This window comes from Taeniopygia guttata, chromosome 26, assembly GCF_048771995.1.
Source record: "Taeniopygia guttata chromosome 26, bTaeGut7.mat, whole genome shotgun sequence".
Classification (NCBI taxonomy): domain Eukaryota; kingdom Metazoa; phylum Chordata; class Aves; order Passeriformes; family Estrildidae; genus Taeniopygia; species Taeniopygia guttata.
In genome coordinates this window covers 3030242-3053989 of record NC_133051.1, presented here as the reverse complement: position 1 = coordinate 3053989, position 23748 = coordinate 3030242, and the positions used below count along the sequence as shown (strand labels likewise).

Below are 23748 nucleotides of genomic sequence, written 5' to 3'. Positions count from 1 at the left end.
TGACCCTGAGGAAAAACCTCTGGAAAAGTGGGAATGGTTTTGAGGAAAAGCCTCTGGAAAAGTGGGAATGGCCCCGGGAGGAGCGGGAACGCTGCCGGGGAGTGAGGCCCGAGCTCGGATCCCGAGCGGTTCCTCACAATTCCCTGGGGGGATTTTGGGAATTTCCCTGGGGGATTTGGGGCTGGAATTTGGGAATCTCCAGCGTGTCCCAAGTTTATTTTCTCTGCCTGCCTGGAGTTGGTGTTGGGAGATTCCACAGCTTTTTATCTTTCTTATCAGGGTTGGGTTTATTTTATTTTATTTTACCTTATTTTATTTTATTGTATTTTATTTTATTTTACTTTATTTTATTTTACTTTATTTTATTTTAATTTTACTTTATTCTTTATTTTTTATCTATTTTAATATATTATTTTTTTATTATTTAATTTAAAAATTATTTTTATATTTTAATATTTATTTATATATCTTTTAGTATTTTATGGTTTATATTTTGCTTTATAATTTTTTAAAATTTTATTTAATTAATTTCCTTTTCTTTCCTTTTATTTTATTTTTTCTTTCCCTTTTCCTAAAACCAGCCACTCCTTTCCAGTAGAAATCCAGGCGACACCGGCAAGGGCCCAGCTCCCCCTGGTATTTTAGTTAATTATTAGAATAAGATTTATTTTAATTAATTTAATTATTAGTGCTACTTTATTACCGCTCCCCCTTCCCGGAACGTTCCTGCGCGGCCGCGGGGCCCGCCCGGCCCCTTCCGCACGCCGCGCCGGGGCTGCCCGCCGCGCTGCCTGATCGCCGCCGCCCGTTCCCGTTCCCGGCCCCGCCGCCGCGCCGGGAGCGAGCGGCGCCGCCGCCCGAGCCCGCCGGGAGGGGCGCGCGGAGCCGGCCCGGGGGGCACCGAGAGCCGCGGCGGGGGCGGAGGGAAGGAGCGGCGGCTGGTCAGGCGAACGGCGCGGGCGGCGCCGGGCAGGCCCCCGCGGGGTCCTTCGGCGACGGGAGCGGAGGGAGCGCGAGCGGCGGCGGCGGCGGCGCGATGAACCTCGAGCTGCTCGGTGGGAAACGGGAATGGAAACAACGGGAATCGGGAATGGGGAACGGGAATGGGGAATGGGAATGGGAACCGGGAATGGGGAACGGGAATGGGGAATGGGAATGGGGAATGGGGAATGGGGACCTTGAATGGGCGCGATGAACCTCGAGCTGCTCGGTGGGAAACGGGAACAACGGGAATGGGAATGGGGAACGGGAATGGGGAACGGGAATGGGGAACGGGAATGGGAACCGGGAATGGGAACCGGGAATGGGCGCGATGAACCTGGAGCTGCTCGGTGGGAAACGGGAATGGAAACAACGGGAATGGGGAACGGGAACCGGGAATGGGGAATGGGAATGGGAACCGGGAATGGGGAACGGGAATGGGAACCGGGAATGGGCGCGATGAACCTGGAGCTGCTCGGTGGGAAATGGGAACAACGGGAATGGGAATGGGGAACGGGAATGGGAACGGGAATGGGGAATGGGGAACGGGAATGGGAACCGGGAATGGGCACCGGGAGCGATGAACCTCGAGCTGCTCGGTGGGGACGGGGAACGGGAATGGGAACCGGGAATGGGGAACGGGAATGGGCGCGATGAACCTGGAGCTGCTCGGTGGGAAATGGGAACAACGGGAATGGGGAACGGGAATGGGAATGGGAACGGGAATGGGGAATGGGAATGGGAACGGGAATGGGGAATGGGAATGGGAACGGGAATGGGCGCGATGAACCTCGAGCTGCTCGGTGGGAAAGGAAACGGGAATGGGAACGGGAATGGGAATGGGGAATGGGAATGGGCGCGATGAACCTGGAGCTGCTCGGTGGGAAAGGGGAACGGGAATGGGAACCGGAGCGGGAATGGAAACCGGGGCGGGAACGGGAGTGGAAAGCGGGGTGGGAACGGGAATGAGAACCGGAGCGGGAATGGGAGCGGGAGCGGGAACCGGGACCGGGAATGGGAATCAGAACGGGAGCGGGAAGTGGAGCGGGAACGGGAACTCCGGGAAGCGGTCGGGAAGCGGAGCGGGCGCTGCGGGCGGCGGCGGCTCCAAGCGGGATCTGCCCGGTGCGAGCGGAGCGGGGATGGGAAGGGAATGAGGAGGAGCGGGGCTGGGCCGGTACCGGCGGGGCCGCTCCCGCTGAGCCGCCGCTCCGTTCGTTCCTCCGCAGAGTCCTTCGGGCAGAACTACCCCGAGGTAACGGCGGGACCGGGCGGGACCGGCTGAGCCCGAGCGGGGCTGGGCGGGTCTGAGTGGCTTTGAGCGGGTCTGGCTGGGTCTCACCGGGACTCACCGGGTCTGGGCGGACACTGTCCCCACGCTGTCCCCTACTGTCCCTGCCCTGTCCCTGCTGTCCCTTTGCTCTCCCCGCACTGTCCCCACTGTCCTCACGCTGTCCCCACACTGTCCCCACACTCTCCCCATGCTGTCCCTGCCCTGTCCCCACAATGTCCCCACTGTCCCTGCACTGTCCCTGTGCTCTCCCTGCTCTGTCCCCGCTGTCCCCCCACTCTTCCCGCTCTGTCCCTACCATGTCCCCACTGTCCCCCCGCTGTCCCTGCCCTGTCCCCCCATTGTCCCCACAATGTCCCCATGCTGTCCCCCATTCTCTCCCGCCGTCCCCACCTTGTCCCCACCCTGTTCCCCTGCTTTCCCCACTGTGTCCCCACACTGTCCCTACCATGACCCCGCTGTCCCCACGCTGTCCCCCCCCGTCCCGGGGCTGTCCCCATGCTGTCCCAACTGTCCCCACCCTGTCCCCACACTGTGCCCCACTCTGTCCCCACCCTGTTCCCCTGCTCTCCCCACTGTGTCCCTGCACTGTCCCTGCTCTGTCCCTACCATGACTCCGCTGTCCCCACTGTCCCCACGCTATCCCCCCGCTGTCCCGGGCCTGTCCCCATGCTGTCCCCATGCTGTCCCCACTGTCCCATCGCTGTCCCTGTGCTGTCTGCACGCTGTCTTCACTGTCCTCACCCTGTCCCCACTGTCCCCGCACTGTCCCCACTGTCCCTGCACTGTCCCCACTGTCCCCACCTTGTCCCCACCCTGTTCCCCTGCTCTCCCCACTGTGTCCCTGCACTGTCCCCACTGTGTCCCTACCATGACTCTGCTGTCCCCACTGTCCCCCTGCTGTCCCGGGGCTGTCCCCACGCTGTCCCCATGCTGTCCCCACCCTGTCCCTGCTCTATCCCTGCTTTCCCTGTGCTGTTTCTACCATGTCCCCCCGCTGTCCCGGGCCTGTCCCCACCCTGTTCCCACCCTGTTCCCCCGCTGTCCCCACTGTCCCCACCCTGTCCCCATGCTGTCCCCACTGTCCCCACTCTGTCCCCGCTTTCCCTGCGCTGTCTCTGCCATGTCCCTGCGCTGTCCCCACTGTCCCCCCGCTGTCCCGGGCCTGTCCCAACCCTGTCCCCACCCTGTCCCCATGTTGTCCCCACTGTCCCCAGTCTGTCCCCACCCTGTCCCCGCTTTCCCTGTGCTGTCTCTACCATGTCCCCTGCTGTCCCCACTGTCCCCACTGTCCCCACCCTGCCCCATGCTGTCCCCACTGTCCCCGTGCTGTCCTGGGCCTGTCCTGGGCCTGTCCCCACTGTCCCCACCCTGTCCCCGCTTTCCCTGCGCTGTCTCTACCATGTCCCCACGCTGTCCCCGTGCTGTCCCGGGCCTGTTTCCATGGTGTCCCCACCCTGTCTCCATGCTGTCCCCGCTGTCCCCCCCGTCCCCGCTCTGTCCCCGCTTTCCCTGCGCTGTCCCCACACTGTCCCCACCCTGTCCCCATGTTGTCCCCGCAGGAGGCGGACGGCACGCTGGACTGCATCAGCATGGCGCTGACGTGCACCTTCAACCGCTGGGGCACGCTGCTGGCCGTGGGCTGCAACGACGGCCGCATCGTCATCTGGGACTTCCTGACCCGCGGCATCGCCAAGATCATCAGCGCCCACATCCACCCCGTCTGCTCCCTCTGGTGAGCCGGGAATGCCCCAGGAATGCCCCGGGAATGCACCGGGAATGCACCGGGAATGCCCCAGGAATCCCCAGGGAATTGCTGTGCGATCCCCGGGGAACTCCCACAGAATCTCTTGGGAATCCCAATCCCTTGGGAACTGCTGGAGTCCCCCAAGGAATCCCCCAAGGAATCCCCTGGGAATGCCCATGGAATCCCCACAGAATCTCTTTCGAATCCAAATCCCTCAGGAAGTGCAGGAGTCCGCATGGAATCCCCATGGAGTCCCTCTGGAATCCCCAGGGAATCCCCACAGAATCCCTTGGGAATCCCCACAGAATCCCTTGGGAATCCCCAGGGAATCCCTCTGGAATGCCTGTGGAATTCCCATGGAATCTCTTGGGAATGGCAGGAGTCCCCATGGAATCCTCCAAGGAATCCTGAGGGAATCCCTCCAGAATCCCTATGGAATCCCCCAGGAATTTCCATGGAATCCCCTGGGAATGCCCATGGAATCCCCACAGAATCTCTTTCGAATCCAAATCCCTCAGGAAGTGCAGGAGTCCCCATGGAGTTCCTCTGGAATCCCCAGGGAATCCCCACAGAATCCCTTGGGAATCCCCAGGGAATCCCCACAAAACCCCTTGGGAATCCTCCAGGGAATCCCTCCAGAATCCCTATGGAATCCCCACAGAATCCCTTGGGAATCCAAATCCCTCAGGAGCTGCAAGAGTCCCCATGGAATCCCCTAAGGAATCCCTGTGGAGTCCCTCAGGGATCCCCAGGGAATCCCTATGGAATCCCCCATGGAGCCCCCATGGAATCCCCAGCTCCTTTTCCCCCTGGCTGGATTTGACCCCTTTACTGGGAAATTCTTGAACTCCTTTTCCCCTGGATGTGTTTGATTCCAGTAAGGAATAGCTTTATTGGGAATTCCCTGAGCTCCATTTTTCCACCTGACCTTGAAGGAATAACGTTTTTGGGAATTCCCTGATCTCCTTTTTCCCCCTTTAAGGAATAACTTTCCCCTGGCTGCGTTTTGACTCCTGTAAGGAACTGAATTTGTGAATTCCAAGTCCTTTGTGAATTCCAAGTCCTTCCTCCCTGACCCTTAAGGAATGACATTTTTGTGAATTCCCTGATCCTCTTTTTCCCCCTTTAAGGAATAACTTTCCCTTGGCTGCGTTTTGACTCCTGTAAGGAACAACTTCTTTGTCAATTCCAAGTCCTTCCCCCCCGACCTTTAAGGAATGACATTTTTGTGAATTCCCTGGGCTCCTTTCCCCTCCCCTGACCATTTTTGGGAATTCCCCCCCTGTGCCGCAGCTGGAGCCGGGACGGGCACAAGCTGGTCAGCGCCTCCACGGACAACATCGTGTCGCAGTGGGACGTTCTGTCCGGGGACTGCGACCAGCGCTTCCGCTTCCCCTCGCCCATCCTCAAGGTCCAGTACCACCCCCGCGACCAGTAAGTGCCCGGGGTGCTCCCAGTGGGGTGGGACTGCTGCTTTTGGGGCTTCCTGGGGGTTCCTGTTGGAACGCACAATGTCCCTCAGATATTTTCAGAGGTTCCAGGCCTTGTCAGAAGCATTTTAGACCCTGGGAAGCAACTAAAAACAGCTACAATTTTAAATTTAAGCCATGGAATGAGTTACCAACTTGAAGGTGGAACAAGCAGTCACAGAGGGTTAGATAGTATAGAAGTAGTTACAAAATAGAGGAGAAAATTTTTTAGTATTATACAGGGGGGTTTTAACACCTGTACAGGGGGTTTTTACTTTCTACAGGGGGGTCAGTGTCGGAATCTGTGGGTATTGGTGATTCCCAGATTGTAGAAAGTCTCTGTCTGTCAGCCCCACTGCCAAAGCAGAAGCCATAATTGGTCTGTGCTGTTTCAAGGTTGTTTATTCTGTTTATCTCTAACATGTTCTGCTGCCCTGCCGCAGCTCTGTCCTGCAGGGCAGCGTGTGGGGCTCTGCCCTCAGTGGGATGGTACAAACATTAAATACCACAAACTACCTGTGCTGGATTTACAATAACGTGCCAATATCTGTCACCTACGTTGGACAGTGTGTCCCCAGCCTGAACCAACAGAAAAATGCCAACACCACAGTGAAACATGGAGGGCATGAAGAAGGAGAAAAAGGACAAGGCACACCCAATTTCCTCCATCTTGTCCCCTTTGGACCCCTCATCTAGAAACCTAAAATTTTACTTTTGCACCCGTGCCACACTTAATTATTGCTTATATCAAACACTCAGAGCTTGTAATTCATCCTGTAAGATTGAAAACTCTTTTCCATGGACAGAGATCACAGCCAGTGTCTCTGGGGGCTCTGTCCAGGGGGGTTCCTGACCCCTGCCAGGGTGCCAGGGCAGCCAGAGGGAAGCCCTGGATTCCCACAGGTCAGAAGTTCTAAAATGGAGGAAAGTGGGCTGATCCTGTTCTTCCTCCTTCTCCTTCCTTACCTCCATGTTCTTAGGATGTTGGCACTCATGGATTGGTTTAGAGTAGAAAAGCACTTTGTAACATAAGTAGTGAGTATTAAAGAAAAACTATAAATATATAACACATAATATATCATATAAAAAATAACAGCAGCCCTAGGCAGAGAAAGAGAAGACAAAAACACCAAACAGTGAGGGTGTCAAAAGTGTGTGTGTGTATCTCTACCTGGGCCGCAGAACAATCAGCCGCAGCCCACAAAGACAATCTTTTAGATAATTAGCAATAAACTGCCTTGAGACCAAACAACAAAAGGCTGCAGAATTTTTCTTTAGAAACACAGGTTAGAGGAGAGACTTTACCACCACACAAAACCCCTAAACCAGTCCCAGGGCTCTCACAGTTTCCCACTGGAATCCTTGGGGTTGGGTTTTTGGGAGGGTCAGGATGTGGGAAGGTGTGGTTGGGTTCGAAATTCCCGCACAAACTCGGAGGTGGAAAAGAAATTAAAGCAGGCCTGAGCTTCACGTCGTTTTGTTGTCTGAGTGCTAAAGGTAAGGCAACAAAAATGGGAATAGCCTGTGTTCCTCAAGCCAGCTCGGCACGTTTTTGCTGGAAATCCTTCTCCAAGAGATCCTGAATTCCTCAATCCAGATCCATGCTTTTTTTGCTGGAAATCCTCTGAGATATCCTGAGTTCCTCAGTCCAGATCCATGCTTTTTTTGCTGGAAATCTTTTTCTGAGATATCCTGAATTCCTCAATCCAGATCCGTGCTTTTTTGCTGGAAATCCTTTTCCAAGATATTCCTTGATCCAGCTTGATGCTTTTTTACCTCTAAACATGGAAATCCTTTTCTGAGATCTCCTGAATTCCTTGATCCACCTCCATGTTTTTTTTGCTGGAAACCCTTCCCAAGATCTCCTGAATTTCTCAATCCACCTCGTTGCTTTTTTTGCTGGAAACCCTTCCCAGGATCTCCAGAATTCCTTGATCTACCTCAATGTTTTTTTTCTGGAAAGCCTTTGGAGGATCTCCTGAATTCCTTAATCCATCTCAGTGTTTTTTTTTGCTGGAAACCCTTCCCAAGATCTCCTGAACTCCTTGATCTAGCTCAATGATTTTTTTTTTGCTGGGAATCCTTTTCCAGGATCTCCTGAATTCCTCAATCCACCTCGGTGTTTTTTAGCTCTAGCCATGGGAATACTTCCCAAGATCTTCTGAATTCCTCAATCCAGCTCATTGGGGTTTTTTTTTGCTGGGAATCCTTTTCCAAGATCTGAATTCCTCAATCCACCTTGATGGTTTGTTTTCCTGGAAACTCTTCCCAGGATCTCCTGAATTCCTTAATCCACCCTGATTTTTTTTAGCTCTAATCATGGAAACCCTTCCCAGGATCTCCTGAGCTCTTCGATCCAGCTCAGTGGTTTTTTTTTTCTGGAAACGCTTGCCAAGATCTCCTTGATCCAGCTTGATGCTTTTTTAGTTCTAATCATAGAAATCCTTCCCAATATCTCCTGAATTTCCTGACTTCCTTGATCCACCCCGATGTTTTTTAGCTCTAACCATGGAGAAACCCTTCTCAGGATCTCCTGAACTCCTCGATCCACCTTGATGTTTTTTTTTCCTGGAAATCCTTCCCAAGATCTCCTGAACTCCTTGATCCACCTTGATGGTTTTTTTTTTCTTGGAAACCCTTCCCAAGGTCTGAATTCCTCGATCCACCCCGATGTTTTTTAGCTCTAAGCATGGAAACCCTTCCCAAGGTCTCCTCAATTCCTTGATCCACCTCAGTGTTTTTTAGCTCTAACCATGGAGAAACCCTTCTCAGGATCTCCTGAACTCCTCGATCCACCTTGATGGTTTTTTTTTTCTTGGAAATCCTTCCCAAGGTCTGAATTCTTCAATCCACCTCTGTGTTTTTTAGCTCTAAGCATGCAAACCCTTCTCAGGATCTCCTGAACTCCTCGATCCACCTTGATGGTTTTTTTTTCTTGGAAACCCTTCCCAAGGTCTGAATTCTTCGATCCACCTCAGTGTTTTTTAGCTCTAATCATGGAAACCCTTCCCAATATCTCCTGAATTTCCTGACTTCCTTGATCCACCCCAATGTTTTTTTTAGCTCTAACCATGGAGAAACCCTTCTCAGGATCTCCTGAACTCCTCGATCCACCTTGATGGTTTTTTTTTCTTGGAAACCCTTCCCAAGATCTCCTGAATTCCTCGATCTGCGTCAATGTTCTTTAGTTCTAAGCATGGAAACCCTTCCCAAGGTCTCCTGAATTCCTCGATCCACCTCAGTGTTTTTTAGCTCTAAGCATGGAAACCCTTCCCAAGATCTCCTGAATTCCTCGATCCACCTCAATGTTCTTTAGCTCTAACCATGGAGAAACCCTTCCCAAGATCTCCTGAACTCCTCGATCCACCTTGATGTTTTTTTTTCTTGGAAATCCTTCCCAAGGTCTGAATTCCTCGATCCACCTCAGTGTTTTTTAGCTCTAACCATGGAAACCCTTCCCAATACCTCCTGAATTTCCCGAATCCCTCGATCCACCCCGATGTTTTTAGCCGTGGGAGCCCTTCCCAAGGGCCGGAATTCCCAGCTCTCCCTGGCCTTGCAGGAACAGGGTGCTGGTGTGTCCCATGAAGTCGGCCCCGGTGATGCTGACCCTGTCGGACTCCAAGCACGTGGTGCTGCCCGTGGACGACGACTCCGACCTCAACGTGGTGGCCTCGTTTGACCGCCGGGGGGAATACATCTACACCGGGAACGCCAAGGGCAAGGTCAGCCCCACCCCATCCCGGGGCACCGGGAATTCCCCATGGAAAACCTCCCGGGGCACCGGGCAGCACCGGGAATTCCCCATGGAAAATTGGGGGTCAGGCTTTGGAAGTGCCCCCAGGAGGGTTTGGGGTGTCTGTCCCTGGAGGTGGCACTGAGTGCTCAGGGTGGGGATGGGGCACCTCGGTGGGTGAGGGGCGCAGGGAGGGGTTTGGGGAGCAGGGACAGGCACAGGGATGGATTTGGGGAGCAGGAATGAGTTTGGGGAACAGTGAGGGGCACAGGGAAGGGTTTGGGGAGCAGGGACAGGCACAGGAATGGATTTGGGGAGTAGGAATGGGTTTGGGGAACCGGGATGGATTTGGGGAACAGAGGGGCACGGGAATGGATTTGGGAAGCAGGGATGGGTTTGGGGAGCAGTGAGGGGTACAGGGATGGATTTGGGGAGCAGAGATAGGTTTGGGGAACAGGTGAGGGGCACAGGGATGGGTTTGGGGAGCAGAGATAGGTTTGGGGCACAGGAGTGGGTTTGGGGAGCAGATGAGGGGCACAGGGATGGATTTGGGGAACAGAGATAGTCACAGGTTTGGGTTTGGGAACAGGGATGGATTTGGAGGGCAGGTGAGGGGCACAGGGATGGGTTTGGGAACTGGAATGGTTTTGGGGAAAAGGTGAGGGGCACAGGGATGGGTTTGGGGAGCAGTGAGGGGCATGGGGAAGGGATTTGGGGCACAGGGATGAATTTGGGGAACAGGTGAGGTGCACAGAAAGGGGTTTGGGGAACAGGAATTGTTTTGGGGAACAGGTGAGGGGCACAGGGATGGGTTTGAGTAACAGGCATAGGGATGGATTTGGGAAGAGGTGAGGGGCACAGGGATGGATTTAGGGAATAGGGACAGGCACAGGGAAGGATTTAGGGAACAGGGACAGGCACAGGGATGCATTTAGGGAACAGGGACAGGTGCAGAGATGGATTTAGGGAATAGGGACAGGCACTGGGATGGATTTAGGGAATAGGGACAGGCACAGGGATGGATTTAGGGAACAGAGACAGGTGCAGAGATGGCTGCAGGGTTCGGGGAACAGGTGAGGGATTTCTTGAGGATCCTGGAGGGGTTTTCCAACCTCAGGGGTTCTGGGATCTTTGACCTTTTTTTTGACACTTTTTTGGGACGTTTTCCCGGTGTTTCTGTCTCAGCAGCTCCCGCAGCGTCCCCGGGTGGGCTCCCAGGGTTCTGTTCCAGGTGAAGCCACTGATTGTTCTCTGTCTGCTCAATCTTCAGATCTTGGTCTTAAAAACAGACACTCAGGATCTTGTTGCTTCCTTCAGAGTGACCACAGGGACCAGCAACACCACGGCCATTAAATCCATCGAGTTCGCCCGCAAAGGGAGGTGAGCGCCCCGCGGGGATCCCGGGGCTGCAGGGAGCTCCTCAAAGCCCTCAGCTCTGGGATTTGTGATTGATTGATTGATTGATTGATTGGTTTTTCATGGGTTTGCCCCCGTTCTGCTGCAGCTGCTTCCTGATCAACACGGCCGACCGGATCATCCGCGTGTACGACGGGCGGGAGATCCTGACCTGCGGGCGCGACGGCGAGCCCGAGCCCATGCAGAAACTGCAGGACCTGGTCAACAGGTCGGGGACAGGGACAGGGACAGGACTGGGGACAGGACAGTGGGGACTGGGGACAGTGGAAGGGCATGGGGACAGGTGAGAGGCATGGGCACAGCTGAGGGGAGTGGGACAAGTGAGGGCAGGGCCTGGGGACAGGACTGGGGACAGGGGAAGAGCTTAGGGTGGGGCCTGGGGACAGGTGAGAGGCATGGGGACAGGTGAGGGGATGGGGACAGGTGAGGGGACTGGGGACAGGTGAGGGGACTGGGGACAGGTAAGGCCAGGGCCTGGGGACAGGACTGCAGACAGGGGAGGGAACTGGGGACAGGGGAAAGGGACAGGAGACAGGTGAGGGAATTGGGGACAGGGGACAAGACTGGGGACAAGCAAGGAGACTGGGGACAGGAGAGGGGCACTGGAATGGGGGAGGGGACCGGGGAGGAGGGACAGGGACATGGGAGGGGACTGGGGACAAGGGAAAGGGACAGGAGACAGGCGAGGGCAGAGCCTGGGGACAGGACTGAGGACAGGGGAGGAGCTCAGGGTGGGGCCTGGGACAGGTGAGAGGCATGGGGACAGGTGAGGGCAGGGACTGGGGACAGGTGAGGGGCATGGGGACAGGTGAGGGGACTGGGGACAGGTGAGGGAACTGGTGACAGGTGAGGGCAGGGACTGGGGACACAACTGGGGGGACAGGGGAGAGGACAAGGTACAGCTGAGGGAAATTTTTGGGTTTAGAACGGGTTTACAATGGGCTTTTGGGGTTTGGGATGGGGATTTGGGGGTTGGGATGGGGATTTGGGGTTTGGGATGGGGATTTGGGGGTTGGGATGGGGATTTGGGGTGCAGGAGAGGTGTGGGGACAGCTGAGGGGCTCAGGGATGGCTTTGGGGAACAGGAGTGGATTTGGGGAACTGGTGAGGGACTAAAGCCCAAAATATAAAGCTTAAATGTAAATAATCAAAAAGTACATATATAAAAGCTTAAATATAAAAGCAAAGCAGACTCTGAAAACCAAAAATCTAAACCTGAGGCACAGAACGTGAAAAATATAAAAGCCAAAACCTAAAATAAGCAGCTTAAAAATAAATAATAATTTAAAAAATGTGTAAGTTTAAATGCAAAAGCACACACCCCTGTGCCCCAGGACGCCCTGGAAGAAGTGCTGCTTCTCGGGGGACGGCGAGTACATCGTGGCGGGCTCGGCGCGCCAGCACGCGCTCTACATCTGGGAGAAGAGCATCGGCAACCTGGTGAAGATCCTGCACGGCACCCGCGGCGAGCTGCTGCTGGACGTGGCAGTGAGGAACCCCCCGGCCCCCGGGCTCCCCCAGGATTTGGGAATCGGGGTGTGGCAATGCCTGATTTGCTCATGAAGGTGTTTTCTTTGTTTTCCCTCGCCGGCAGTGGCACCCGGTGCGCCCCATCATCGCCTCCATCTCCAGCGGGGTGGTTTCCATCTGGGCTCAGAACCAGGTGGTGAGTGAGGGGTTGGGGTTGCTCCCTTGGGAATTGGGCCTGCCACGGGATTGGCCAGGGAAATTTTGGCTGATCCAGCCCTGGCAATATCCCAGGATGGGTTGGATAGTGGATAAAGTGAATAAAATGGGTAAAATGGGTGAACAAAGTGATATCCCTCCCAACCCATTCCAGGATTCCCTGGGCTGGTTTGGATGGGATATTGGGAATAAATCCTTTCAATGGAATTCCCAGAGAATCCGTGGCTGATCCAGCCCTGGCAATGTCCCAGGATGGGTTGGACAGTGGATAAAGTGAAGAAAATTAATAAAATGGGTAAAATGGATCAAATGACACCCTGGGATAGTGGGAGGTGTCCCTGCCCATGGGATTCCAACCCAACCCATTCCAGGATTCCCTGGGCTGCTTTGGATATTGAGATATTGGGAATAAATCCTTCCCTGGAATGGGCTGCGATGGAATTCCCAGAGAATCTGTGGCTGCTCCAGCCCTGGGAGTGTCCCAGGATGGGTTGGATAGTGGATAAAGTGAATAAAAGTAATAAAATGGGTAAAATGGATCAAATTACACCCTGGGATAGTGGGAGGTGTCCCTGCCCATGGGATCCCAACCCAACCCATTCCAGGATTCCCTGGGCTGGTTTGGATATTGAGATATTGGGAATAAATCCTTCCCTGGGAGGGAATTCCAGAGGAGCTGGGGATGCTCCATCCCAGGCAGTTTCCCAGGATGTATTAAATCTGCTTTTTTATGATTTTTTTTTCAGGAAAACTGGAGTGCTTTTGCCCCTGATTTCAAGGAGTTGGATGAAAATGTGGAATATGAGGAGAGGGAATCGGAATTCGACATTGAGGACGAGGATAAGAGCGAGCCAGAGCAGACAGGTGCTGCCCAAACCATTCCCAAAAAGTTCCCAAACAGTTCCCAAACCATTCCCAAAAAATTCCCGAACTGTTCCTGAAAAATCCCAAATAATCCCCAAAAAGTTCCCAAACCATTCCCAAAAAATCCCCAAACCATTCCTAAAAATTCCCAACCATTCCCAAAAAATTGTTTTGGGCTTTAATAAGAATTTTTTTGGGCTCGTTTTGTGCTATGATAGGAAATATTTTAGATTTATGTTTTAATATGAGTTATTTTAGCTCTTTTTTGTTTTTACAGGAAATATTTTAGAATTCTTTTCTACTTTAATAGTAAATATTTAAGTTTGTTTTGTGTTTTAATGTGAATTATTTTAGGCCCATTTTGTGCCATTTTAGGAAATATTTTAGTGCTGTTTTTAGGATTTTTCCTGCTGGGACAGGAGAGTCTCCAGGTTGTTTTTGGGTGTTTTTCTGGAGTTCATTCCCGGTTGTTTTTGGGCATTTTTCTGGAGTTCATTCCCATTTTTTTGGGGGTGTTTTTCCTGGAGTTCATTCCTGGTTGTTTTTGGGTGTTTTTCCTGGAGCTCATTCCTGGTTGTTTTTTGGGTTTTTTCCAAAGTTCATTCCCAGTTGTTTTTGGGTGTTTTTCCTGGAATTAATTCCCGGTTGTTTTTTGGGTTTTTCCCAGAGTTCATTCCCAGTTTTTGGGTGTTTTTCCCGGAGTTCATTCCCGGTTTCTGGGTGTTTTTCCTGGAGTTCATTCCCGTTTTTTGGGTGTTTTTCCCGGAGTTCATTCCCAGTTTTTGGGTGTTTTTCCCAGAGTTCATTCCTGGTTTTTGGGTGTCTTTCCCAGAATTAATTCCCGTTTTCCTGGTGCAGGGGCGGATGCTGCCGAGGATGAGGAGGTGGACGTGACCAGCGTGGATCCCATCGCCGCCTTCTGCAGCAGGTGCCAGGCCCTGGAGCTAATTAATTAACACTGACCCAGAAACTCCTTAATGAGCACTAATTAACCTTCATAGAGCATTCCCTTCACAAACCAAACATTGCCTTTAGGAACCACAAAATTCCCTTTAAAAATTCCCTTTAGAAACCACAAAATTCCTGTTATAAATCCCAACATTCCCTTTAAACATTCCCATCATACCGCCCAAAATTCCCTTTAGAAAACTCAACATTCCCTTTGAACATTCCCATCATAAACCACAAAATCCCCATCCCAACCCCCAAAACCCCATCCTAAAACCGTTCTAAACCCAAAAATTCCCATCCCAACCCCCAAATCCCCATCCTAAACCCCATCCCAACCCACAAAATCCAATCCCAATCCCCATTCCAACCCCCAAATCCCCATCCAAAACCCCAAATCCCCATCCCAAACCACCAAACCCCATCCCAAACCCCAAAAGCCCATCCTAAACGCATTCTAAACCCAAAAATTTCCAATCCCAATCCCCAAACCCCCATCCCAACCCCCAAAACCCCATCCCAAACCCCAAAAGCCCATTGTAAACCCGTTCTAAACCCAAAAATTTCCCATCCCAATCCCCAAACCCCCATCCTAAGCCCCAAACCCCATCCCAAACCCCATCCCAAACCCCAAAACCCCATCCCAATGCCTACATCAACCCCCAAACCCCATCCCAAACCCCAAAACCCCATCCCAATGCCTACATCAACCCCCAAACCCCATCCCAAACCCCATCCCAAACCCCATCCCAAACCCCATCCCAAACCCCAAAACCCCATCCTAACCCCCAAACCCCATCCCAAACCCCAAAACTCCATCCCAAACCCCATCCCAAGCCCCATCCCAACCCCAACCCCCATGCTAACCCCGACGCGGTGCGGGCGGCAGTGACGAGGAGCTGGAGGACGCGCGGGCGCTGCTGTACCTGCCCATCGCGCCCGAGGTGGAGGACCCCGAGGAGAGCCCCTACGGGCCGCCCCCCGAGGCCGCGCCCGGCGCGCTGCCCGACGACGCGCTCGGCCCCGACAGGAAGCGCCCCGGCGCCCCCGACGGCGCCCAGAACCCCAAGAAAAAACCCAAAACCACCAACATCGAGCTCCAGGGAGTCCCCAGTGATGGTGGGTGCGAGATGCCGACGGGTTTGGGGTTCGGGGGTTTGGGGGTTTGATCTTGAGGGTTTGGGGGTCTGGTCCCCCGAGGGGTTTGGCAGGTTGGGAGGGATCTGATCCCAAGGGTTTGGGGTTTGGGGTTTGGGGGTCTGGTCCTGAGGAGTTTGGGGGGTTTGGAGGGGTCTGATCCCGAGGGTTTTGAGGTCTTGGGAAGGATCTGATCAGGATTTCAGGGGTTTGTGGGTCTGATCCTGAGAGGTTTGGGGAGTTGGGAGGGATGTGATCCCCTGAGGGGTTTGGGGATGTTCGGGGTCTGATCCCGAGGATTTTGAGGTGCTGGGAGGGATCTGATCCCAAGGGTTTGGGGGTCTGGTCCTGAGGAGTTTGGGGGGTTTGGAGGGGTCTGATCCTGAGGGTTTTGAGGTGTTGGGAGGGATCTGATCCCAAGGGTTTGGAGTTTGGGGTTTGGGGGTCTGGTCCTGAGGAGTTTGGGGGCTTTGGAGGGGTCTGATCCCGAGGGTTTTGAGGTGTTGGGAAGGATCTGATCAGGATTTCAGGGGTTTGGGGGTCTGATCCCGAGGGTTTTAGGGCATTGGGAGGGATCTGATGCCAAGGGCTTTGGGGTTTGGGGGTCTGATCCCGAGGGGTTTGGGGAGTTGGGAGGGGTCTGATCCCTAGGAGTTTGGGGGATTGGGGGTCTCATCCTGAGGGTTTGGGGTTTGGGGGTCTGATCCCGAGGGTTTTGGGGTGTTCGGGGTCTGATCCTGAGGGTTTTGAGGTGCTGGGAGGGATCTGATCCCAAGGGTTTGGGGTTTGGGGGTCTGGTCCCCCGAGGGGTTTGGGGGTTTGATCTTGAGGGTTTGGGGGTCTGGTCCCCCGAGGGGTTTGGCAGGTTGGGAGGGATCTGATCCCAAGGGTTTGGGGTTTGGGGTTTGGGGGTCTGGTCCTGAGGAGTTTGGGGGTCTGATCCCGAGGGGTTTGGCGAGTTGGGAGGGATCTGATCCCTAGGAGTTTGGGGGTGTTCAGGGTCTGATCCCGAGGGTTTTGAGGTGTTGGGAGGGATCTGATCCCAAGGGTTTGGGGTTTGGGGTTTGGGGGTCTGGTCCTGAGGAGTTTGGGGGGTTTGGAGGAGTCTGATCCCTAGGAGTTTGGGGGATTGGGGGTCTCATCCTGAGGGTTTGGGGTTTGGGGGTCTGATCCCAAGGGTTTTGAGGTGTTGGGAAGGATCTGATCAGGATTTCAGGGGTTTGGGGGTCTGATCCCGAGGGGTTTGGGGAGTTGGGAGGGATCTGATCCCCTGAGGGGTTTGGGGATGTTCGGGGTCTGATCCCGAGGATTTTGAGGTGTTGGGAGGGATCTGATCCCAAGGGTTTGGGGTTTGGGGGTCTGGTCCCTCGAGGGGTTTGGTAGGTTGGGAGGGATCTGATCCCAAGGGTTTGGGGTTAGGGGTTTGGAGGTCTGGTCCTGAGGAGTTTGGGGGGTTTGGAGGGGTCTGACCCCGAGGGGTTTGAGGTGTTGGGAAGGATCTGATCAGGATTTCAGGGGTTTGGGGGTCTGATCCTGAGGGTTTTAGGGCACTGGGAGGGATTTGATGCCAAGGGCTTTGGGGTTTGGGGGTCTGATCCCGAGGGGTTTGGGGAGTTGGGAGGGAACTGATCCCTAGGGATTTCAGGGATTGGGGGTCTGATCCCAAGGGTTTGGGGTTTGGGGGTCTGATCCCAAGGGTTTGGGGTTTGGGGGTCTGGTCCCCCGAGGGGTTTTGGGTTGTTGGGAGAGATCCAATTCCAAGGATTTTAGAGTTTTAGGGCATTTGGAGGGATCTGATCCAAGGGTTGTAGGGCATTTGGAGAGGGATCTGATCCCAAGTTTTTTGCGGTATTGGGAGGGATCTGATCAGGATTTCAGAGTTTCAACTCACCCCAAACCCCATTTTCCCACCCCAAACCCCAATTTCTCCCCGTTTCACCCCCAAAACCCCCAATCTTCCCCCCAAATTCCCCTCTCCCAGAAGTGCACCCGCTGCTGGGCGTGAAGGGCGACGGTAAATCCAAGAAGAAGCAGGCGGGCAGGCCCAAAGGATCCAAAGGTAAAGACAAAGATTCTCCGTTCAAACCCAAACTCTACAAAGGGGACAGAGCCTCTTTCCCCCTGGAAGGAGCGGCCAAGGGCAAAGCGCAGGCGGAGCTGGGCCAGCCCCTGGCAGGTAAGGACACCTGGCACCCCCCTGGTGGCCTGCCTTCGTCACCCCCAAAATTCCAAATTCCTCCCTCCCCGCTCGCCCGCTGCCAAGGAAGAGGCTAAAATCGGATTTTTTGGGGTTTTTTTAAGTAGAAAACGGGAATAAAATCGAGTTGTGCGCGTAGGGAAATGGAGAGGGGTTGGTTGGTTTCTGTGTGCTGCATGTTGGAGGGGTTTTGTGGTGTGGAGGTGGTCATAAATTCAAATTGTTTTAATTATTTTAATTGGTTCCATTGGTTTCCTGCAGAAGTCAGGAAATATTCTGGGGGGAAAATGAAGGATTCTGCAGTTTTGTGGTATTGAGGTGGTCCTAAATTCAAATTATTTTCATTGGATCCATTGGTTTCCTGCAGAAGTCAGGAAATATTCTGGGGGGAAAATGAAGGATTCTGCAGTTTTGTGGTGTGGAAGTGATCCTAAATTCAAATTGTTTTATTTTAATTGGTTTCATTGGTTTAATTCCTTCCCTCAGATCCTGCAGAAATGATAGAATGTCTGGATTTGGGCTGATTTTGGAGGGGGGGAAACGAAGGATTCCACAGTTCTGTGGTATTGAGGTGGTCCTAAATTCAAATTATTTTTATTGGTTCCATTGGTTTCCTGCAGAAATCGGGAAATATTCTGGGGGGAAAATGAAGGATTCTGCAGTTTTGTGGTGTGGAGGTGGTCCTAAATCCAAATTGTTTTAATTGTTTTAATTGGTTTCATTGGTTTAATTTCCTTCCCTCAGCTCCTGCAGAAATGACTAAATATGTGGATTTGGGCTGATTTTGGGGGGAAAATGAAAGATTCCACAGTTTTGTGGTGTGGAGGTGGTCCTAAATTCAAATTATTTTAATTTGTTTCATTTGTTTAATTCCTTCCCTCGGCTCATGCAGAAATGATTGAATATTTGGATTTGGGCTGATTTTGGGGGGAAAAATTAAGGATTCCGCAGTTTTGTGGTGTGGAGGTGATCCAAAATTCTTAATTGGTTTCAATAGTTTAATTTCCTTCCCTCAGATCTTGCAGAAATGATAGAATATCTGGATTTGGGCTGATTTTGGGGGGGAAAATGAAGGATTCCACAGTTTTGTGGTGTGGAGGTGGTCCTAAATTCAGATTGTTTAAATTATTTTAATTCATTTCATTGGTTTAATTCCTTCCCTCAGATCCTGCAGAAGTCAGGAAATATTCTGGGGGAAAATGAAGGATTCATCAATTTTGTGGTGTTGAGCTGGTCCTAAACTCAAATTATTTAAATTATGAAATGAGAAAGCATTAAGATCAAGATTTAATTGAGATTTAAAGATTAAGGATTTAATTGAGAAATAAGAAAGGATCCTGGCCTGGAACGTGAACATTGGGATTTCCAAGGAGAATTCCAATCCTTGGCTTCCAAACAGTGCTGGATCCTTGGATTTTCCATGTTGGAGGGGCTGCTTTAATTTTAAATTAACATTTAATTTTTAATTAACATTTCCATACTGAGGAGGGGCTGACTGTAACTTTGTACTCAGCTGCTGTCCCTAATTCCTGGTTTTCTGTGGAGTGCCTTCCTCGCTGGGAAATCCCATTCCCAGTCCCTCTGGAATGTTCCAGATCCAGCAGCAGAGCAGCCCAACTCCTTTCCTGGTTTTTCTGCTTTTCCCTCTCCTTTTCCAGCCCTCTTTGGAAGGATTTTGGTGCAGGAAAATCTTGGAATTTTTTTTTTGCTGCGGGAAAATCTGGGATTGATTTCCCTGCTTTGAGGTTGGGATGAGATTCCCGAGCCAACCTGGGAATTTGTTCACCTCAAAAATGGGTTTGGACCCAAATCCCGTTGGATTTTCCCGTCAACTGGAGCTCCCTAAAATCTGCTTTTAGGCTTTGCTTGCCTGTGGTGTTTGGGATGAAGGGAAATAGGGGAAAATTCCAGCCTGGAACAGTGAGGAGCTCCCAGAGGAATCCCTGGGAATGTCCAAGGATTGAGGTTGCCATAGAATGGGATGGGATTTAAACCACCCAAACCATGACATTCCATGAAAATCCCTATTTTCCTGGAATTCCTGAGCTGGGGAGGATCCAGCAGGGATTCCCAGTGGATCCCAGTGCTGGAATCTCTGTAGGAGCCACACGGGGAGAGGAAAGAATCCATCCCTTGGCTCTTCCCAAAGCCACAGAATTCCGTGGAATTCCCTCTTCCCGTTGTCTTCTTTGTGCCTTGCACCCAAAATTCCCAACATTTTTGGCCACCAGCTTTTCCTCAGGGTTCCAAATTCCCGTGGAATTCCTGTGGAATTTGGATCCAGGCTCCCTTTCCTTCCCATCCTGGCTGCAGGGAGTGGGAATTCCATGAATTCTGCTGCTTCCTGCAGGAGCCAACCCGGCGCTGAAGCAGCTGCACAGGGAGAGTTTTCCTGGGAAATCTTTGGGATTTCCATGTGGGAGCTGCATGGCTGGGACTGGGATTAATGATCTTCATTAATTCATTCTCTTAATTAATTTTCTGCTGGCAGAAAATGTTAAAATCAGATTTTTTTTGTGTTAAACCCAGCTTAAAACCGAGCAATTTCCTCGTTTCACAGTTCAGGATAAAATCCTCTGCTCTGGTTTCACCCACGCTTAGGTGGGGCTTTATTTCTTTGGTATTTCTTGGAAATTTGGGGGACTATAAATTATTTGACACCAGGTAAGTTTGGGAATAAAGAATTTCTGAGCCGTGCTGCACTCCCAGAATCTCAAATAAATCCCAGAGCTGTCAACAAGCAGCCTCTTGGTACTGAAATTTTGGGGTTTTTAGTTACAAAATCTCACCCACTCCCATTTTTTTCCCTGCATTTCCCATTTCTTTTCCCTGCATTTCCCATTTTCCCTCTGCATTTCCAATTTTCCCCCTTCATTTCCATTTTTTCCTGCATTTCCCATTTTTTTCCCAGATTTCAAATTTTTCCCCCGCATTTCCCATTTTCCCCTGCATTTCCCATTTTCCCCTTTTATTTCCCATTTCTCCCTGTGCCTTTCCCATTTTCCCCCTCCATTTCCCATTTTCCCCCTTCATTTCCCATTTTTTTTCCCAGATTTTCCATTTTTTCCCCAAGTTTCCAATTTCTTTCCTTGCATCTCCCATTTTCCCCCAGATTTCCCATTTTTTCCCCTGCATTTCCCATTTTTCCTTTCATTTCCCATTTTTTCCCCTGCATTTCCCATTTTTCCTTTCATTTCCCATTTTCCCCCTGCATTTCCCCTCTTTTCCCAGATATCCCATTTTTTTGACCTGCATTTCCCATTTTTTCCAGATATCCCATTTTTCCCTTCATTTCCCATTTTCCCCCCTGCATTTCCCATTTTTCCTTTCATTTCCCATTTTCCCCCTGCATTTCCCTTTTTTTTTCCCCAGATATCCCATTTTTTTGACCTGCATTTCCCATTTTTTTCCAGATATCCCATTTTCCCCTTCATTTCCCACTTTCCCCCAGATTTCCCATTTCTTTTCCCTGCATTTCCCATTTCCCTCTGCATTTCCCATTTTTCCCCTTCATTTCCCATTTTCCCCCCTGCATTTCCCATTTTTCCTTTCATTTCCCATTTTCCCCCTGCATTTCCCTTTTTTTTTCCCAGATATCCCAATTTTTGACCTGCATTTCCCATTTTTTTCCAGATATCCCATTTTTCCCTTCATTTTCCCCCAGATTTCCCATTTTTTTTCCCTTCATTTCCCATTTTTTTTGCCCTGCATTTCCCTTTGTTTTTTCCAGATATCCCATTTTTTTTTACCTGCATTTCCCATTTTTTCCAGATATCCCATTTTTCCCTTCATTTTCCCCCAGATTTCCCATTTTTTTTCCCTGCATTTCCCTTTGTTTTTTCCAGATATCCCATTTTTTTTTCCCCAGATTTCCCGTTTTTCCCCCCATTTCCCATTCCCCCCTGCACTTCCCGTTTTTCCCCGCTCCCGCTGGGGCTCTCTGGATCCGGGGAGCTCCGGGATGGGTCCGAACTCTCACTTTTCCCTCTCTGCTCTCTTCAGCAGGTGGTGCAATCTCAGAGTTGCTATGAAGACTCTCCCTTCTCTCCCTGTCTCCTTTCCTCTCTTGGCTCCCCGTGTGGAAAGGCCGGAATTCCCAGGCAGGACTGGCACAGACTGAATTAATTCCGTGGATTCAGGGAGGGATTTGGGGCAGGAATGACTCTGGAAGAGGGAGCCTCCGTCCCTCCTGCTGCCTCTCCGCGGATCAGGCTGGCACTGAGCTCCAGCTGGAAATTTTGGGGACAAATCCCTGTCCCAAAGTGACCTGAGCCCCTTCCCTGCCACTCCAGAGCTTCTCCACCTCTTATCTCCCAAAATCTCTCAGCATTCCCGGATGGAAGAGCAGCACAAAGTGTGAGTTTGGATTCCTGTCTCCTGCCAAGTCTCCCTTTTCCAGCTGGGAATTCCCATCTGGCTGAGCCCGGCTTTTCCCTGCCTGACAGGATCTGGGCAGAGCTGCTGATCCCAGCCCAGATTTTCAGGAATTTCCAGTGGGATGTGAGGAGCTGAGGCCCCTCTGGAGTTTTCCTCGATTTTGTGTTTATTTTTCCCACTCTGCCAGTGGCAGAAGGAGCAGCTCTAGATTAAAAAAAAGTCATTTTCCAATGGATTTTTTTTTTTTTTTTTCCCCAGCCTCTGATTCCCAAAGCTCTGCTGGAATTCCCTCCTGTCCTTTCCAGTTTTGTTCCTTCTCTTCCCTGGGAAATTCTCCTCCAGGAATATCCAGGCTCCTCCTTGATAAATGAAAACCAATTTTTTCCTCAGAACCGAAGCAGAACTTTTCCAAAGGGTTGCTGTTTTTTTCCACTTGAGGGTTAAAAATGGAAGCTGGCAGCTCATTCCCAACTTTTATTCCTTCAGGATTTCCTGTAGGAATGGGAATGGCACTTTCCCCATCCAGCACTCACAGCCTGGCACCTCTTATCCCACACCAACATCCTGAGCAAAGGAAATTTCATCCCTAAATCCCTTTTTTTTCCCCCCAGACTTTGGAGTTTCAGTGTTTCCCAGGTGGAATTATTTGGATTATCAGGAGCTGTTTAAATTTCCTGGGTGTCCTGCAGAACTCAAAAGCAGGAAAGGAATTGGGAAGTGACGGATTTGCAGCCAGAACTGTGCGGGTATAAAAATGAGGAGAGACAAAACATTTGGAAATCAGAGCTTTTGAAATTTTCCAAAACTTGATGTTTTCATTCCCAGCTTTGGGGACATTTGGGGAAATTTATGACCTTGAGTGTAAAATTCCTTTTTTTTTGGTCTTTTTGCCTGTGGGGTGACTCTGCCGTGCCAAACCCACCCTGGGTGCTGGGCCCAACCCCCCCAAATTAAAAATGCCCAGTCCAAGGTTCTGCAGGTTGGGTTAAAGCAGTGAATCCCCCCAAATTCAGCTTTCCCTCTGTACAGTGTAAATGCCTTCGTTTATTCCCATCCTTCTATTTCCTGATTTTTTCCCATCCTTATTTCCTCTTCCCATCTTTATTTCCATCCTTATTTCCTGCTTTATTCCCATCCTTATTTCCTAGTCTGTTCCCATCTTTCCATCCTTATTTTATTTCCTGCTTTATTCCCATCCTTATTTTATTTCCTGGTTTGTTTCCATACTTCTTTCTTGCTTTATTCCCATCCTTATTTCCTGGTCTGTTCCCATCTGTATTTTATTTCCTGATTATTTCCATCTTTATTTTATTTCCCAGTTTGTTTCCATCCTTATTTTATTTCCTGCCTTATTCTCATCTCTGTTTTATTTCTCACTTTGTTCCCTTCTTTATTGTATTTCCTTCTTTATTCCCATCCTTATTTTATTTTATTTCCCGATTTTTCCCATCCTTATTTTATTTTATTTCCTGCTTTGTTCTCATCCTTATTTTCTTTCCTGCTTTATTCCCATCCTTATTTTCTTTCCTGCTTTATTCCCAACCTTATTTTATTTTATTTCCTGTTTTGTTCCCATCCTTGTTTTATTTTATTTCCTGCTTTATTCCCATCCTTATTTTCTTTCCTGGTTTGTTCCCATTTTTATTTTATTTCCCAGTTATTCCAATCTTTATTTTATTTCCTGGTTATTCCCATCTTTATTTTATTTCCCTATTTTTTCCCATCCTTATTTTATTCCCTGGCTTTGTACAATATCCAGTCAGCTCCCGCAGCGGTGGTGGTTCTGTGTTTGTAAATAAAGAGGTACCTTCCATTTCCTAAAATCCACGGGTAAATCTTGGCTTTTCCATGGAAAAGTTGGGGGTTTCTGTCATGCTGGAATTTGGGAATCTTTCAAAC

The 23748-nt window shown here is 50.9% G+C and overlaps 1 protein-coding gene across 7 annotated transcripts; it reads left to right on the top strand.

Annotated features, from left to right (window-relative positions):
- The first annotated feature begins 919 nt into the window (after window positions 1-919).
- RBBP5 (RB binding protein 5, histone lysine methyltransferase complex subunit) lies at window positions 920-23672 on the top strand. Of its 7 annotated transcripts, none has more exons than XM_072918729.1 (15): window positions 920-1031; window positions 1560-1580; window positions 2211-2236; window positions 3835-4007; window positions 5313-5453; window positions 9051-9213; window positions 10495-10604; window positions 10729-10848; window positions 11975-12128; window positions 12235-12306; window positions 13073-13190; window positions 14049-14118; window positions 15028-15257; window positions 17257-17451; window positions 21475-23672. In XM_072918729.1, exons 2-15 carry the CDS (start codon window positions 1562-1564, stop codon window positions 21501-21503), a joined length of 1620 nt encoding a protein of 539 aa, XP_072774830.1. In that variant the 5' UTR covers window positions 920-1031; window positions 1560-1561; the 3' UTR covers window positions 21504-23672. The 7 variants fall into 7 exon arrangements, with proteins under 7 accessions (XP_072774830.1, XP_032609066.3, XP_072774833.1 ...); XM_072918732.1 differs by lacking the exon at window positions 1560-1580 and adding an exon at window positions 1187-1210 and having other exon boundaries at window positions 940-1034; XM_032753175.3 differs by lacking the exon at window positions 1560-1580 and having other exon boundaries at window positions 922-1055.
- The last annotated feature ends 76 nt before the right edge of the window (window positions 23673-23748 follow it).

Excerpts from the sequence above, each read along its gene's own strand:
- RBBP5 (XM_072918727.1), top strand. The coding sequence starts at position 1,757 with ATGGGCGCGATGAACCTCGAGCTGCTCG. Across the intron at positions 10,605-10,728 it reads GAGTTCGCCCGCAAAGGGAG|CTGCTTCCTGATCAACACGG; the intron begins GTGAGCGCCCCG and ends GTTCTGCTGCAG. Across the intron at positions 15,258-17,256 it reads CCAGGGAGTCCCCAGTGATG|AAGTGCACCCGCTGCTGGGC; the intron begins GTGGGTGCGAGA and ends CCCCTCTCCCAG.